The sequence below is a fragment of the Sorex araneus genome, chromosome 7 (assembly GCF_027595985.1).
Source record: "Sorex araneus isolate mSorAra2 chromosome 7, mSorAra2.pri, whole genome shotgun sequence".
Lineage (NCBI taxonomy): Eukaryota > Metazoa > Chordata > Mammalia > Eulipotyphla > Soricidae > Sorex > Sorex araneus.
This window is the reverse complement of record NC_073308.1, coordinates 11,275,084-11,292,458: the sequence shown is the minus strand read 5'-3', so window position 1 is coordinate 11,292,458 and position 17,375 is coordinate 11,275,084. Positions and strand designations below refer to the sequence as shown.

The 17,375-nt window shown below is 53.2% G+C and overlaps 2 protein-coding genes across 2 annotated transcripts; one reads left to right on the top strand and one right to left on the bottom strand.

The window, feature by feature from the left end:
* The first annotated feature begins 937 nt into the window (after nt 1–937).
* Nucleotides 938–5,203, top strand: IGFBP1 (insulin like growth factor binding protein 1). The gene is made up of 4 exons (XM_004620576.2): nt 938–1,432; nt 2,508–2,689; nt 3,751–3,879; nt 4,593–5,203. Exons 1-4 carry the CDS (start codon nt 1,075–1,077, stop codon nt 4,722–4,724), a joined length of 801 nt encoding a protein of 266 aa, XP_004620633.2. The 5' UTR covers nt 938–1,074; the 3' UTR covers nt 4,725–5,203.
* Nucleotides 5,204–9,493: 4,290 nt separating this feature from the next.
* IGFBP3 (insulin like growth factor binding protein 3) lies at nt 9,494–16,816 on the bottom strand. The gene is made up of 5 exons (XM_055144759.1): nt 16,399–16,816; nt 13,075–13,301; nt 12,352–12,471; nt 11,462–11,603; nt 9,494–10,590 (listed from the first exon to the last, which is right to left on the bottom strand). The coding sequence occupies exons 1-4, from the start codon at nt 16,814–16,816 to the stop codon at nt 11,478–11,480; spliced, it is 891 nt and encodes a 296-aa protein (XP_055000734.1). The 3' UTR covers nt 9,494–10,590; nt 11,462–11,477.
* Between the last annotated feature and the right edge of the window lie 559 nt (nt 16,817–17,375).

The following is a 17,375-nucleotide window of genomic DNA, read 5'->3' as shown; positions in this document are numbered from 1 at the left end:
GACTTCCCTGGGGAATTGTATTTAACACGCGCAGTTTCGCTCATCTGGAAGGCTTTTCCTCTCTAGCAAAATAGCTGCTTCCTCCTTGTAAAGAGTGTTTCCAGAAAGAAGCCCCAGCATGGTCCTGGGGAAGATCATCCTTGTCTCTGAAGGCACAGTGACATTTTTTACTACAGTCCAACAACTGGAACTTTAACTAAAGTGAGAAATCTGGGCTTTCTGAAATTTCAGAAATCTGAGCTCCGGTGGGAGCCCACCCAGCTCGTTGATGGGCTCCCACCGGACAGAACCAACTTTTAAAGTTGGGTCTGATCAGCTGTAAAGCGAAAGCTGGGGTGGGTCTGCGCCTTGGTCCCCCGTGGAAGCGGTCACCCAGGTCTGTCCCTGCAGGGTGGCGGTGCTATTGGAGATGCACATCAGTCGGGGCAGGCCTGTCCAGGCCTCAGGAAAGGGGGGCGCAGGAAGCGGGGAGGGGTCTCCTTCCTGCGGCAGCAGCAGGGGTCTGGGCTGTTCCTGGGAACCACCCAGGCTTTGCTTGTGCACACCCACGAGCCTTTGCTCATCCTGGGCGTCGCTTCCTCCCCTTCGTGGCACCAGCGGGTCGCTCGGGTTTCCCCTGGGTCAGCAGGGCAGGGCTGGGCACCCCAGGAATAGAACAAGCCGGGGTCAAGCGTCCTCCTCCTGTCCGTGCGTCTGCTCGGATGTGCACTTTGGCTCGGATCGGAACCAGAGACCACAGGACAAACAGTCAGAAACATGAACCCTTTACCCTCCTTCCACCCACGGTTTGCGCAGAGCCTTGGGTGCACCGGCAAAACAAACTTATTTTGCAGCCCTGGCGGCGAGAGCGCGGCGCGGCCAATCATTAACCCGGGCGCAGGTGGGCCGGCCGCTCCCTTCAAAAGGTGCGCGCGGCGCGGGGAGCACATCGGCCTCAGCGGCACCGCCGGGAGCGCCAGCCCAGCTCCGCGCAGCTCAGCCCTGCTCGCAGCTCTGCCCTCAGGCTCTGCCCTCAGGCTCTACCCGCAGCTCTTTCCGCAGCCCGGCGTCGGCTCCCGTCTCCTCGCTCCGGACATGGCCCGCGCCCCGCTGCTGCCCGCGCTCCTGCTGGCCGCGCAGCTCTGCGCCTCGGCGCACACTCCCCCGCCTCAGCCCCCGCCGTGGCGCTGCGCGCCCTGCCCGGCCGAGAAGCTGGCGCTGTGCTCGCCGGTGCCCGCCTCGTGCCCCGAGCTCGCCCGGCCGGCGGGCTGCGGCTGCTGCCCCATGTGCGCCCTGCAGCTCGGCGCCTCCTGCGGCGTGGCCACTGCGCGCTGCGCCCGCGGGCTCACCTGCCGCCCCCCTCCCGGGGAGCCGCGGCCCCTGAGGGCCCTCACCCGCGGCCAAGGGCTCTGCATGCGAGAGGCCGACGCCCTGGCCAGCGCCGAGACCACAGGTAGGACGGCGGGCCCGCGGGCAGCGGACGCAGGGGTGGTGAGGCTTCTCACGCGACCCAGGAGACCCCCAACTTGTTGGGAAGTTGAAGGGACCAAGCCCGTTCCCGGAGCCCCTCGGGCTCTATAACCCCCCCACGCCCCGCTTCCGGGGGGCGGTAGAAGTGCACGGAGGCCACGGGCCCCCTCCTGCTGGGTAGGGTTTGGAATGTCCTTTGTAACGGTAGTGCGCGGAGACACTTTGTGCCTCCCGATATTTACCGAACATAATGTAAGTTTCCTCGGAAAACTTCACTTGCATTCATTGCCATAGAAAAACAGCGTTTGATGTGTCGCTGCCTCCTGAGCACTTGGCAATCAGCGCTTTCCTGAATAGAGGAGTGGTTTATTTGTAGTGGGAAGCAGAGGAAATACCTCCTCCTGTACCCCCACTCCCTACTTCCCCAAGGGGCAGGCCGAGTCCTGCAGGGTTCCAGGTCAGGGTCCCCCGCCACCTGACCCTTCCCAGGAGGGTTGATCTTGCTGCCCCTCTGCCTTCAGAGGAACTGAAACTGAGTCAGATTGGTGGTCCTGGAGACCACATCAGCCCAGAGTTCATGGGGACAGCCGGTACCGAATCCAAATCCTAGGACTCTCTCTGGTCAGCCCTGCCAGTGCTCCTGAGTGCTCCACGTGCATGAAGACAGCCTGGAGGCGGGAGCAGCTCCATTCTTACATGCCTGTTTTGCCTGGCCACCGGCTATGAATGATTTTATGGTCGGGGAGCTGAAGATGGGGCCACTCATGAGTGGAACTTCTTAAAAGGTTCTTCCCAAGCCTCCCCAGAACACCCAGACTTCCATCCACTGCTTTCAAAGCACAGATCCAGGGCACCCAAACTTAACTCTTCCCAGAACTGAGTTGTCGTTGCTATTGGGTCTGCTCATCCCAGACCCCAATTGAAAAGCCCCTGTAGTGACAGAGCCAGTGCAACTACGGTCAGTGTGACCAGCTTTACCGCCCAGCTGGTTTCCTCGGGCTGGGGATGGTGTTCAGGCCTGAGTGTAGAGGCTCATGGTATGGGTGTCTCATTCACAGACAAAACTGAGCCTGCTGTGGAGAGCTCAACCCTGGGCAGCCCCGAGGTGGCCCAGGATCAGCCCCTGCACACTGCCCTGCCGGCCACTCCCTCGGCCGAGGACCTGTCCATTCTCTGGAATGCCGTGAACAATTATGAGAACATCCGGGCCCGCGGGATCACCAACATCGAGAAGTGGAAGGTGAGCCTCGCTTCTGCAGGAACTGTGAGCTGCAACTTGTAGTGTCCGTGGGCCCTGGGCTGTTTCCCCCTGGAAATAAACCTGTCTCTTCTCAAAGCTGTTCGCCCCAGTAGGCTGCGGCATGGACAGAAACTCCAAGACTCAGGATGTCCTGTCCTGAGCTCATCTCCGGGTGGGCATGTCAGACTAACAGTTCCTACAGAAGCTCAGGCCGCCTCATTAAGTCATTCACAGTGTTCTGCACTTGAAGAACCGGAGGCAGCACCACCAGTTCTAGGAAGTTGGGCTATGACCACAAACTGACACACCGCTTGGAGAACACACACACTTCCCTGAAACGTCTTCACCCATGGCCAGTTTGCAAATCTGCCACTTGGGGGCAGCAAAGACTCAGAGTTAGAGTTGTGTTAATTGATGAGCGGAGGAAAACAGGAGAGAAACATCCTCGGACAGTCCCAGACAGAACTGAGGAGATGTTTACTTACAGGTGTGGGCTGCTGTAGCCCCGGGCGCAATCCCTGGTACCATGTGGCCCCCCCAAGTAACTGCCAGCTATGGTACCAAAATAAATAAAAAAGATAAAACACAAAATAAGTGGAGGACTTGACCCATTTTCTGTGCTCCTCAGAATTTTATTTGAAGTGGATAAAAAAAGGAGAAAAATTCTTTTTTTATCTCACACATTCTAGATGAATGACTTAATCCTGACTTATTAGCCTTAAGCTAAATTACCTGAGTCCAGAGGAAATTTGTATAGTACATTGTAATTTCTGTTCCTGAGTATCTGTTTGAAAGTCTGTTCTTTCTTCCACATGGTTAGCCCCCAAATGACCCCTTGGCCAGAAGAGGTACAGGTTGGCCACAAACATGGCAATGCTTTCCTCATTCCCTTGGTTTGATTGGAGATTATTCAGTATTTCCATTTTAACAGTGCAAGACAGACTCATGATCTTCCTTTTATAGATCTGACTCCACAGCTATCCACAGCCATCCTGCCACTCGCTTGGTCTTTAGTTTCATCATTCACCTTTCTTTGACGCTGTGTCATGTCACTTTCTCAGGAACCCTGCCGACAAGAACTCTATAAAGTGCTGGACAGACTAGCCAAGGAGCAACAGAAGATTGGCGAAGATCTTCACAAGTTTTATTTGCCCAACTGCAACAAGAATGGACTCTATCACACTAAACAGGTATGTCATGTCTTTGCTTCACAGCTCCCCACATCTCTGAGCAGCCAGGCTTTCTTCCCATGGGAACCCACTCCCCAGAGTACTCCTCCAGCACTGGCATTATTCACAGTCAGTACGATTTCACCAGAGTGCACAAACTAGTAAGTACCCAGTATTCTGAAGCCCAGTGAAATGTCTCCCAGCAATGAAGAGCATCCATTGCTCAGGGGCTCTAGACTGAGCTTTGCTCCACTGTTCTGAAAGTTCTAAGAGCTGGTGGGCTGTCACATGGCTCTCGGGGTCTCAGTGTCCTAGAGCATAAGATGAAACTGCAACCCTGCTCTGGGGAGTGAGTGTCTCTTTGGATACCTCAGCATGTCTCTTGCCCTGAAGGGAAACTCGAGAGAAACCTCCGGAACATGTGTCCAGTTGGCCAGTGATAAACAGTGTCACACCGGCTGTGACTTCCTTAAGACTCAGGCTTTGTGGCTGTTCCTGGGGAACCCTAGGGCTGGGCCGCACTCTGTGAGAATCTGTGCAAGGTGGGAGGCCACTGGCTATCCCCACAGAGACCCCAGGTCTGCCAGGGCACATGCTGGTCCCATCACACCAGAAGTCCTCACTGTGTGGGTGCTGGTCACTTTGCAGGAGAGCTGGGAGGATGGGGCCTCACTCAGGGCTGGTTGGATGTCTGCCCCCGCCCCCTGCCCTTGACATGTGCTTTGCCTCTGCAGTGTGAGACATCTCTAGACGGAGAGCCAGTCCTCTGCTGGTGCGTTTACCCTTGGAGCGGGAAGAGGATTCGGGGGTCAGTGGAGACCACCGGGGACCCCAACTGCCATCAGTACTTCAACTCACGGCACTGAAAGCAGATGCAAGCTTCTGTATTCCTTCACATGAAATATTTAAGTATATAGTATATTTATACTCTTGAACACGTACACACATATATATGTATATGTATATTTATATATGGGACCACTTTTTTATACTGCACATATTACTTGATATATAAAGCTGTAGCTATTTATTCACTCAAGTTTATTGTTTTTTTCCCACATAGTAACTGGCATGATATTCATGTGTATCATGAGACACTGCATCTTGTCATCTGTAAATACTTGGATTTGAGTTCTTAAAGGCTTTTCTCCTCCTTACAATGGGCAGAAAATGCGAAATGCAATGTTTAGCAGTGATTTGTTTTTCCCAGGTGGCTTCATGGTTATGTGGATGGTTATGTGCTTGAGGGTGATTCTATCTGTATGTTCCAGGGACAGGGAAAGTTAAATGTTGATTATGTGATCAAGCTTTATGGGGCAATGTTACTGCATGTTAAGATGCACGATGTCAGAGCAAACTTGTTTGGAATAAATATTCTACACAGGAGCATTGCCATTGCTGCGAAAGTATCCTGTTTGCTCTGAAACGCTTCCCTTGCCGGTCTCCGTGTCACTGCTGTAGGCTGTGCCTAGTAGCTGAGGGCCCAGCTGAAGGCCCCTCCTGACCTCTCCATTTGCCCCCTTCTGCCTTTCATAAATTCCCCCATCTTAAACATGTGAGAGCATGTACCCCCTCAGCCTGGCCTCTACTCTCCACAGGACCCTTGTTGGAGTCTAAGTTTGGAGGCTGAACCCTGAGGGCACTCACTCTCTCTTGGGATCCTTCTTCCTTTGATTTTTAATTTTTGGTTTTGAGACCACACCTGGGGATCCCTGTAGGGGTGCCAGAGGTCAACCCTGGGTGGGTGTTTAAGACCAGCCCTCTGCTCCCTGCCACTTCTCTCTGGCTCAATCATTTACCTGACGCCTTGTTCCTCCCACAAGCACTGCCAGGAGTAATTTCTGAGTGCAGAGCCAAGAGTAACCCCTGAGCATCACGAGATGTAGCCCCCAAACCAAAAAAAAAAAAAAAACAAAAAAAAAGAAACTTAGCTGGATCCATGTATCATACCTCACACAGAAGTCAATTAAAAGTGAATCAAAGACCTTGAGATCAGACCAGAATCCATAAAATACACTGAAGAAAATATAGGCAGAACACTCCAAGATTGGGACCTCAAATGTGTTTTTAATGCTATGGTTCCACTGACAAAAGCAACAAACACGAATAAACAAATGGATCTTCATTGAGCCAGAAAGTTTCTGCATGACTAAAGAAACACTGCCTAAAGCTAAAAGGCACCCAAGTGAAAGGGACAGAGTGGTCGCACTTAACACATCCGATAAAGGGTTGATATCCATGATATATGATGTACGCACAAAATGAACAAAAAGAGATCCATAAACCCTCTCAGCAAAGGTGGGGAGTGAGCAGGCACTTCTGTGAAGGAGACAGATGAATGGCCAACAGGTCCGTGAAAGATGCTTATCATCACTGTCAGAGAAATCCAAATCAAGGTGACAATGAGATACCATCTCCCACCAGTGATATGGCACACATTCAGACACAGTCTCTGGTGCTGTAGCCTGCAGGACCAGGCATGCTGGTGTTCAGGGGAACAGTTATTAGGGGCCCCAAGAGCTGCCTGCTTGTGCAGGTGGGGACATGGCCTGGACTGTTACCTACATGCAATGCATTTGTCTATTTAATCAACTGCTCTGTGCTTTTCTCATCCCTCCTCCTCCACCTCCTCCTCCCCCTCTTCCTGTTCCTCCCCCTCTCCCTCCCCCTCCTCCTGCTCCTCCCCCTCCCCCTCCCCCTCCTCCTCCTCCTCTCCCCAAGTTGGTCACATGTGAGGCAGGCATCTTATCCACTGAACTATTGCTCCGGCCTCTTTTACATCATTTTTCTTTCTGCCTCCACATAAAAATTCTGCTTCCATATAATGGCCTCATAGTCCATTAACTTAATTTTTTTACCAAGTTATTGTTCAGTTGTGACTATTTTATTACTTGTACCATCTGTTTCACTCTTTATTTGAGCTATTTCATATAGATTATGCAGTTTTGGTTCTTCTTTCTGTATATTGTTTTTGCTTCACTTTATAATATCTCCACCATCTCTTCAAATTGATTTCAAGTATCTTGAGGTGTGGAGAACTGGGCTACATGCAGCTGTGTTCGAGGCTTATTCTTCGCTCTGTACTCAGAGATCTCTCTTGATGGTTTTCAGGGACCCATATGTGATGCCAGTGATTGAACCTAATGTCTTCTGCATGCAAGACAAGAACCTTAATCTCTGTACTCTATTTCCAGCCCCTCACATCAAATCTGTTGCTTGGACTAACAGTTGTATTTTTTTTTCCAGTGAAAATTAGTCTACCTGACATGTATTTTTTTACTGTTGCAAAATTTTATGACCCTCCAGTCAGTTACATGACCCCCATATGGGATCATATTCCACAATTAAAAAAAATTTCAACTTTATTTTCATGAAGTTGTTCACAAGAATTGATTACATTCAATATTTCAACACTAATTCTACCACCGTAAGACCTTCCCACCACCATTACTTTGAGTTTTCTCACCCCCACTACCCAAGTCTGCCCCAGAAACAGATGCTAAATAATTTATTGTATTGCTTTTTATTCATAGTATGATATGTTGCACATGCTCCTGGAATTCTAAAATTTTAAATAACTGGGGTCTGGAGTCATGCTTACTCTGAATATCTGTTCCAATATTCATTTGTGAGTCTCTGGATCATGGCCACTAATGTGCTTAAATGGCACCCAGAGGAATTTTGTGGGTGTGACTGCCAGGAAACAGGAAGCAGGGAGGGTTGGGAGATGGGGGGAGGTGGCCTATTCCCAACTCTGTGAAGCCTGGAGTTTTCAGTCACAGGTCCTGCATATCTGGGTTTTTCAACAGATTCATTATCGTGTAGGGGGCTTGGAACAAGCCTGTGGAGATTGGCCATGATTATGGGGGTGATTGTATATCCCACAATTTTAGAAGCTATAAGGTCAAGGGGCCAGAGTGATAGTTCAGCAGGGTAGGCATTCGCCTTGCACGTGTCTGACCCAGGTTTGATTACTGGCATCCCATATAGTCTCCTGAGCACCGCTAGGAGTAATTCCTGAGCACAGAGCCAGGAGTAACCCCTGACCATCACAGGTGTGGTCCCCAAACAGAACAAAACAAAGAAAGAAAAGCTAAGTTCTAGAGCATAAATGTAGAAAAATAACAATTTCTAAGGTTTGAAAGGTAGAGGGGTTGTAATGGGAGGGACCTAGCATGGCCAACTGAGATTCATGATTCTCATGGTTGGTAGAGACGTGTGAGGGGGGACTAAGTCACTAGCTCTGCACCATGTGGCTGGACAGGACAGGTCAGGCAGCACCAAGAAGGAAGCTGACAAAAAGTACGGACTAAGGTTTCAGGGCAAGGGAGGTACAGAGTGGTGGTTCCCAGGGAGAGAAGCCCCAGGGGCCCCTAGAACCAGCGCTGTGTGTAGCTCACAGCTCATAGCTAACTCCACAGGGTCCATCAAGCTCCTGACAGGTGGCCTCAGACATGGCCTGCTGCTGAGGTGTTTGCAGGGGCCCTGGGCAGCCCTGGCCTATCTGCATCTTCTTTCTCATGCACCAACTTACTCTATACAATGCTGCCTGCTTCCTCCTGGCTCAGGTGACCATCCTCACACCCCACCCGTTCCAGTGACCCACAGAACCTTCCCTCCATAGAGGTCTGTGACTGGGGCCTATTCTGCTAGTGACTCACTCACAGAACCTTCCTTTCCCTGCAGTGACAGGGGCCCATTCTGTTAATGAGTCAGTTCGGGGATTTCTTGACAGGCAATGCATTTTTTGATGCCCCTAAATCACAGACTTTGGCGAAACTCATTGCATTGCCTTAGTAAAGCTGTGTTAATGACTTTATATATTTTTTTCTTTTTTATTTTTCAATATTTTTCTTTTGGACCACATCTTGTAGTGCTCAGGCTTACTCCTGACTCTGCACTCAGGGACCACTCCTGGTGGGCTTGGGGGGCTCTGTGAGGAGCTGGGGATGGGAACTGGGCTGGTTGTGTGTGAGGTGAGCTGTACTACTGCTCTAGTCAAAGGGATAGTTTCTCTGAGGCTGTAGAGTGAGGCTGAGAACCCCCCAGTGTCTCCTGAGGTTTCCCCACCACCCCCTGAGCTCTTGTCCACTTTTCTTCTCCAAGCAAAGAGGCAAAGGGTCAACAAGATAGAACTCAGACTGGAAAGATAGTACAGTGGTTAGGAATCTTGCCTTGCATGTGTCCAAGTTCAGTTTAATTCCTGGCACCATATTTGGCCTGAGCAACCACCAGAATTGATCTGAGCCAGGAGTAAGCCCTGAGGATGAGGGGGTGTGTCCCCCACATCCCTCCTCCTGCCCCCAATGAACATGGGCTGAATTATCTAGCCTGTCCCACACCTTGCCCCAGGCTTAGTAATATTAGAGCAAGGAGGACCAAATCCTAAAGGCAGCAAGGGCTGAAGACCCGGCCACCCGCCTGGGAGATGGGGCTACAGGGGTTCCTGACGGAGGACACTTCCCAGACACCCGTGTCTTTACTCTGTGGGGACTGCTGCCGGCCTGAAGGCAGGGAAAGGTTCTGCTCATGATTTCTACTGCAGCTAGAGGAGCTTGGTGACCCTGGATGATCTGGTTAAAAACCACCACCTTGTTTTTTTAAAAAAGAACAAGGAGAGAAACAGTTCTTTAAGGTAAAAACTTTTATTTACTATTTATAAATACACTGCAAGACAAACTTTTCAAAAATATTTCCCCCCCAACTTAAAAAAAATAAAGAAAAGGTGATAGGTAGGTGACTGTTTCGAGACCCTCCTGTGCTCCTCAGAAGGGCGGAGTGCCGCATGCACTGGAGGCAGGAGGCCGGGCCTGGGGGTCTGGCCACCAGCGCAGGCGTCCCTCTCCGTGGTCACACATGTATTTACATTCTCTAGTATCACTACATCTCATCTAGGATTAGCTAATATAGATCCTATGATATTGGACTATGATGTGTACAATGTCAATGAAGAATGCGCTCTCTCAGTATATATGTGTGAATCAGAAGATAAAACCAGAATGGCTGACCCCAAAGCCACCAGCACAGCCAGTCTCTGCGTGCCCCACCGGCCCCCAACAAGCCTCTTCCCTCTCAAGACAATTCTGATTTCTTACATTGTTTTTATTGTCCAGAATGCCTGTGAGAATGAAGGGCTCTGTGTGCCTTGCCCTGACCCCTCCCACCCTGGGGGCCCTGCAAAGGGCCTTGACTATGTCTCAGGAACATTCTGGGTTCTTTTTGCTATTGAGCGAGATTCGACCTTATTCTTGCTCCAATTATGGCCCAATCCCGGCCATCTCAGAAGATCAAGTATCTTGCTGGTCATCAGCTGACCTTTGCTGCTGGGGACTGGTTGGGGAGTTCAGGTACCAGGAGTGCCGGGATCCTGCCTGTTGCCTGGTCAGGCTGGCTGGGAAGCCACAGTCGGCCACTGGAGTGGATGGAGCTGCTGTCAGGACACAGGCCAGAGGTGTCACTGTGGGGGCATGAGGCTTATCAGCTACCTGGGGCTGACAAGGAGTTTTAGAGAAAGTGATAAGAAAAATTCTGACTGTTTCACTGACTACTGGAAAGCGTAAAGAGGCTCAAATATAAAAGAACCCTAGGCACTTCAAACATGTTTCTCTAAACTTTGGTTTTGAAAAAGTCAATTCTCCACAGAAAGAAACAGAAATCAAGGCTGTAGCCAGCTGCTGGTCATGTACTTGGCAGTTGCTTGTGCAAAATAAGGCGTATTTGATCCCACGTGAACTAAAACACAAAGAGAAAGAAATGAATAAAGTAAACCCCTCAGATGAACAGGGACAAGCTCCAACCCAAGGCCAGACAGGCGGCCTCACAGAGATTGGGAAGGGTTAGGGCTCACCATACGCTTTTAATAGATTGACTCTGGATCACAGCTTAGGTAACATGGTCACCGTGTACCTTCATGAAGAAAGCTCTGCCCAGAGCTTCTTACTCGCTGTACTTAAGCCCCAACTAATGTTTTCCCAACTTGCAAGGCAATGGAACTTATCTCAAAAAATGAATTTTTCTTCTGTTAAATTTCTCTTGCAAATAAAAAAGTATGTATTTATTTCCCCACAATGGGTCTCTTGTTTCTTAAAGAAAGTATATGAAAGCATTTCATCCCCCAAAATCAGGCCTTCAAAGTTCATATTCGTACTAATTTTATTAAACTTTATCAAATTTCTAGTAATCAGACGCTATCAGAATAGCTATAGATTAAAAATAAACAAAGCCCCATTTTGAGTTTAGAAACACCTAACAAGTTCTTTGGAGTAAAATAACTTACCAAGTTATTTTGGATCAAAAGAGTTTACTGAGTATGAAAATGGTGGAAATAAAAGAAATCAGCAAATTTTGGGGGAAAGACTGATTTGGAAAACCCCCTCCCACATTTGTCTGAAAGTTTAGGGATGCTAAGCGCTAAAGCCAAACCAATCATTCCCTGCATTCTTCCATGTCTGGTGGCCCCTTGCCCCTCCTGAGATGCCCTGTTGAGCTGTTTCCAGGGGCGGGGGCAGCTCGAGGGTCATCAGTCCCTGGCCATGGGGCAGGATCCCGCTCCCTCCACCCCCTCCTTCCCCTCCAGGGCATCCGCCCCAGAGCCCCAGCTTACATGGCTGCAGCAGAGTCTACTTGCTTTCCAGGTGGTAGCATTGGACATCGCCCTTGCCTTTTGTGTCGTAGCCTGGGAGGGGCTGCCCATACTTGTCCACACACCAGCAGAAGCCCCGCTTCCGGCCTTTGGAGGGGCGGCACTGTGGGAGGAGCACAGAACGTGTGACCTCAGGGGTACTGGCCACAGGGGAAGGGGAGCCGGGCAGGGATCCTGGGTGTTTGGAGAACCGCTGTGGACTCCCCAGGGAAAAGTGGGGCGCGGAAATTTTGTGTCCTTTGGGGTTGGGAAGAAGCAGTGAACACTAATACCGCATGAGGGAAGGAGAAGCTGCAGCCAGCGCAGACGCTTCCTTCTCAAGGGCTGCTAAGTGGCTGAGAGCATGTAAACAGAATAAAGCAACAGAATAAATAATTGATAAGAGTAGGTGCAACAAAGAAGCCAAAACAAAATAAAAATCAGTGCCCACTGAAGAAGATGGCCTTCTGATGTGGTTTCTCCCTGGAAGCCTTCAATATGGCCATAGTGCTTGGAGTCTCATCATGGTGACAAAGGTCAGAGTCCAAAGGATTCGGCTTCACCAGGGCGGCAGCTGTGGTGTGAGGGGCCATCTACAGTCACTTACTGTGGCTCCCAAGAACCTCCAGTGGTTTTGATCCTTGACCCCTTGTGGTCAGTGAAAGGCATACATATGTGAAAACGCTGGTCCCTTTCAACCAGACAGCCTCTGTGACATTCAATACAGCTCCAGGTGTTCAGATGAGCCCTGGAGGTCCCCAGGGGCGCCAGGAGGGGGCAGGGAGAGCAGAAGGTCATGTCGGGAGCTGCTTGGAGGGCAGCATGGCCAGCCATTCTGTGTCTGCGGAGGGTGCGTGGCAGGGGAGTCTTACCTGTTTCTTTTTGTAGAAGCCTTTCTTGTCACAGTTGGGGATGTGGACCGCCCTCGGGCTGAGCATGTGCATGAACTTGAGGTGATTCAGCATGTCCTCCATTTCCCGACGGCAGGGGCCCTGGGGAGCAGCCTTGGTCACCTGGGAGTCTCTATGCTCTCCCTCTGGTTGCCCTTACCACAAGGATGCCCATCTGAGATTCCCCAGGGCCGGGTACAGAGAAGAAGACACAAAAGCCATGTGTTTTGGCAGTGAGTGAAATGACAGCCATGTTCTTTATGAGAAAATTCCCCATGGCAATGCTCTTGCTTTTTTTTTGGAGGGGGGAACCATATCTGGCAATGCTTGGAGCTTATTCCTGACCCTGTGCCCAGAGGTGGTGTTTGGAGCACCCTATGGGCTGCTGGAGACTGAACCAGGATCGACTGTGTACAAGGCAAGTGCCCTCCCTGCTGTCCTACTGCTCTGGCCCCAGGTGCCAATATTGCTCTGTGCTAATGTTGAGTGAGCGATGCTCTGTGCCAGAGGCACCTGAACACTCTGACTCTCCCACTGTCAATCTGCCCTGTGTGCCCAAGATCTCCCTGGTGGGCAGCAGCCAGACCCTGTGGGTAGGAGGAGTTTTGTGGCTGGACCACTGGAGCAGTCTCCAGCACTAGGGAACACCCCCGACCCCGCCCCCTCCGCCCTGCCCGAGAAGGCCCGGGGAGGGCAAGCACTCACATAGTCTGTCTCCTTCTTGGACTCAGAGGAGAAGTTCTGGGTGTCTGTGCTCTGAGATTCGTAGTCCACCTTGTGGCGCTGGCTGTCCTTGGTGTGCTCCTTCCTGAGCACATCCATTTTCGTGTGAGCAGGGTGGGATTTAGAGTCAGGCGCATAGGGAGTGCTGGGCAGGGCCTGGCTCTCCGTGCTTCCGGCACCGAGGCTTTCCTCAGACTCACTGCCATTTCCTTAAAAGCCACAGGAAACAAAGACATGCATGTCACCGGCATTCAAGACCAGCTCTTCAAAATCTACACAGTGCAACCAAGTCAGAGCTAGCTGGAAATGTTATTCAACAATTCCAGATACGATTAAAGAAAATCCTTGATGAAGAATGAATACCCTATAGGACCGTTTATGAAAGCTTTACTATGCAAATCTCTTTTCAATTATCATTAAAATCCTTTTTTTTTTTTTTGAGGTATTTGGTGGTGCTCAGGATTCACTCCCTGGCGATATGTGGGACCATGAGGTGCCGGAGCTCGAAGCGGGTTGGCTGCATGCAAAGCAAGTGCCTCAAGCCCTGTACTATCTATCTCCTTGGCTTCACAAAACCCTTTCTGTGTGTGGGCCGCAACAGGTGATGCTCAGGACTACTCATGGCTCTGTACTCAGAAATCACTCTGGTTGTATTGGGAGCGGTGTGGGAGGGACAATATTGGGTGCTGAGGATTGAACCCAGTTGGGCCGCAAGCAAGGAGCACCCTAGCAGCTGTACTGTGGCTCCAGCACCAAAACGCATTTTAGGGATTTGCAACCTAAAAACGCATTTTAGGGATTTGTAGCTGCAGGGCAAAGGGAGAGACGCTCAGCGCCAAGTGTTTCCGTTTCCACCAGCAGAGGGCAGACGCGAGGCAGGCAATTTGGAAGTCTTGGGGGCTGCTCCAAAGCTGAATTTCCCGGGCCCTTTGGGGTCTCCCCTCCCCCCCCAACACACACACAACCGCAGCCGCGCTTTACGGAACCAGACGTGCTGGGCTGAGGGCAGTAACATTTCTGCAGGGGGAAGTGGATTCTCTACAGAAAGAGCCGCTTTGCGCGCCGAGCCGTCCCCAGGGTCCGCCCGAAGTCCCCAGACCAGGGCCCTCCTCCAGACCCAGACTGGAGCATAAGCGGTCCTGGCACCCAAACTCTGCTCCGGGCTCACTTGCTTCCGGGGGTTTTCGCACCCAGAGAAAGCACACCTGTTCCTGAATGTGCTGATGAACGTGCTAGACTTCCACATCCGGGAATTCAAAGATGATTATTTTTAAATTTTGGGTTACTCCTGGCCGGGTTCTGGGGATTGAACCCAGCCCAGCTGCACCCAAGGCAAGTGCATGCACTGTCTCTCCCGCCGGGACCCAGTTCCTCAGGCAGAGGCTCCCTTCCCTGCCCAGGAGGAAGTGGGGGTGCCCTGAGGCGCCCGCCGAGGCTCCCAGCCACCCTGGCTAAATGAACGCAGCTAGCAACGCCTTCAGCGTGTTCCATGGGTCTAAACCGCAGGCGTTAGTGGCTAAGTGTCTCCCACCCGCCCTTCTCCCCAGCTGGGGCCAGGTGGACTCAGGACTTGCCGGGAGGACAGTTCGGGTCTGGCCCGAGCGCGCTCCTCGGCTGCCCCTCAGTGGGTCGCGGGTTGGGGGTGCCCCTTCTTTGCGTCTGAATCTCCTCACCAAGAGGAGTTGCTGCAAAACCTCCAAGGCGTCAGCAGCCTGGTACTGGTTCTTAATTGGCAGGAAATGTTTTCAGTTTTCTCCCACCCGGCAGCTTTTTTCAGGGAAGCCCAGGGCGAGAGAGATACTGAGAGATGCTGAGAGCAATGCTAAGAAGCTGCATCTTCCTTCCCAGAGCTGCCCGGTCTGCAGCTCCCTTAGTTTCTTCACAATTCCCGTGGACTTAAGCATGTTGAGAAAATATTTCCATTTAGACAAAAAATACTTAACTTTTGACTGACATTTACACTTCCCTCTCCACTAAATGGTTATTAGACGTCACTTCCATCTTTTGATCATTTAAAAACAAACGCATTCAACTGAGAGTAATCACAATGCCAATTAAAATCTCTCAGGAAAGGACGGCTGCCAGAACTTCTGCCATCACTTTTTGAATATCTGACAATGCAATGAAATAAAGCAACAGACAACAAATTTGCGGGGTCGCCTTCCCTGGTAAGCCCACGGCAACTAAGAATCTAGGCTTCAAGCAATGGAGACGCTGCCCTCCCACCAATCCTGGAATTTCTCTGGGACAAAAAGCTTTGCCAGGCAAGGAAATAGCTTCCTGGGGAGTGAAAATCTGTGCTCAGAACCCCCACAGGAACTAACCCTACAGCCCTCGCGCTAGGTCTGCAGAGCAAAGGCTGGAGAGGGCACATTCTAGCCTTCCCGCCCTGGCGCTGCAGCCTCCACCCCACAGCCCGAACTGGCAGGCTGCTGCATTCCAACGGACTGCGTCTCTCAGGAACAGCCTGTCTGCCCAGCGAGTCACTTCAGTCATATCTGGGACCCTCTTCACCACATGCTCCCATTTTAGGTTAAGATTCTGGGGTTTATTCCGTTCCTCTCGGCTGTCGGTCAATGAAACGCAGGTCCCACCCGCCACTCTTTCCAGGAATGAGGGCTGCACAGGCGCCTAAGACAGGCTGGGGCGGAGATCCAGTGAGTGACCTCTCCCCACCTACGCCCTTTAGGGGACCTTGTGGAGTCACTTTTTCCCCCTGAACCCCAGGCTCTTGATTGCAAAAGACCACACACGACACCCAGCCCGCTCTTTCTAGAAAGCCACGGGGCGCGCTCTTTGCTCTGTAAACCCCAAACCCGAGCCAAGATCGGTATTCTAAAAGGTTGGTTCTCCTTTCTGCCAGGTGTCTGCATTCCCCGGCCCATGGCCTCCCCGAGGCGCCTTCCGACTCCCCACACCCCTGGCATCCACACGCCCGCTCAGCTCCTGGAATGTGGGTACGGACACGTCCCACAGTCGAACGCGCCGTCCACGCCCACTGAGCGCGCCGCCGCCGCGGGCTTTGAGTCCCGGAATCTCGCCTGTTTCGACCTTCCTACTGATCTGACTCCTTCCCCTCCGCGGAAATGCTTTGACCCAGTTTCGCTGAACACACTTTGCAGCCCCCCCAACCCCCTGAGAAACCAGCGGGCTGCGCGGTGACGTCGGGCGCGCGCTTCGCCCGCGGGACCTCAGTTTCCCTACGCGCCAGTGCGCGCCGGTGGGCGAGAACGTGTCTCCGCAGCGTTCTCGCCTCAGCGGGGGCCGCGGGGTGCTGGGGAGGCGGCCCAGGGGCGGGCGGCTCACCTGGCGCGGACGGCGCCCCTGGCGCGGGCTGCAGGGGGTCGCGCGCACGGCCGGCGGCGCTGCCGTTGGCACAGACCCCGCGGCCGTCCAGCAGCGCCTGCAGCGGGCGCGGCTCCCCGGGCGGCGGTTGGCAGCGCAGGCCGGCGCCGCAGCGCTCCGTGTAGACGCCGCACGGCTGGCCCCGGCGCAGGGCGCACGTCAGGCAGCAGCCGCAGCCCGGCTCGCGCACCAGCTCGGCGCACGCGGACGCGGCGGGCGGCGGCGGGCACTGGGCCAGCGCGCGCGCATCGCACGGCTCGCAGCGCACCACGGGCCCCGCGCCCGCCGCGCCCGCCCCAGCCCGCGCCCCCGGAGAGCCGCCGAGCAGGGCCAGCGCGGCCAGCGCCGCGGCCCAGAGAGCGGGGCGCGCCCTCTGCATGACGACCACTGCGGGGCCGCTGAGGACCGGGTACAAGGCGCGGAGCGAGATGGGCAGGAAGCAGCCGACGTCCGTCCTCTAGGCCGCGTGGCCGCGTTTGCTCTGAGGGCCCCAGCGCGGGCGGCTATATAGAAGCCCGACGGCCGAGGACACGCCCCGGAACGCCGCGCTGGGCTGGGGTGGGGTCAGGGGCGGACCCGAGCCGACCCGGCTTTTGGGTTCCGTACCTTATCCCGGGCAGGCCGCCCGGGCACCTGCTGGGCGCACGCTCTTGGTCACCTCCACCTCGTCCCCCGAAATAGGTGGCCCGACTACCCCGCACCCCAGACACCGGGGCCCCCACCCTTCCGGCTACCCCCCGGGCAGTGGTCCCCGAAAGGCCTGAACGCCGGGACGCTCCTGGCGCTGCTCTCGTCCCCACGCACGTTCCAGCCCGAGCGTCGGGTCCCCAAGCCCGGGGTCGGCGCCTAATACTGCCGGTTCGGGTCGGGTCTCTGCTGATGCGCACGTGCCCGCGCCCAGTTCTCCCCGCAGGTTTCTGGGTCTCCAGGTTGTCACG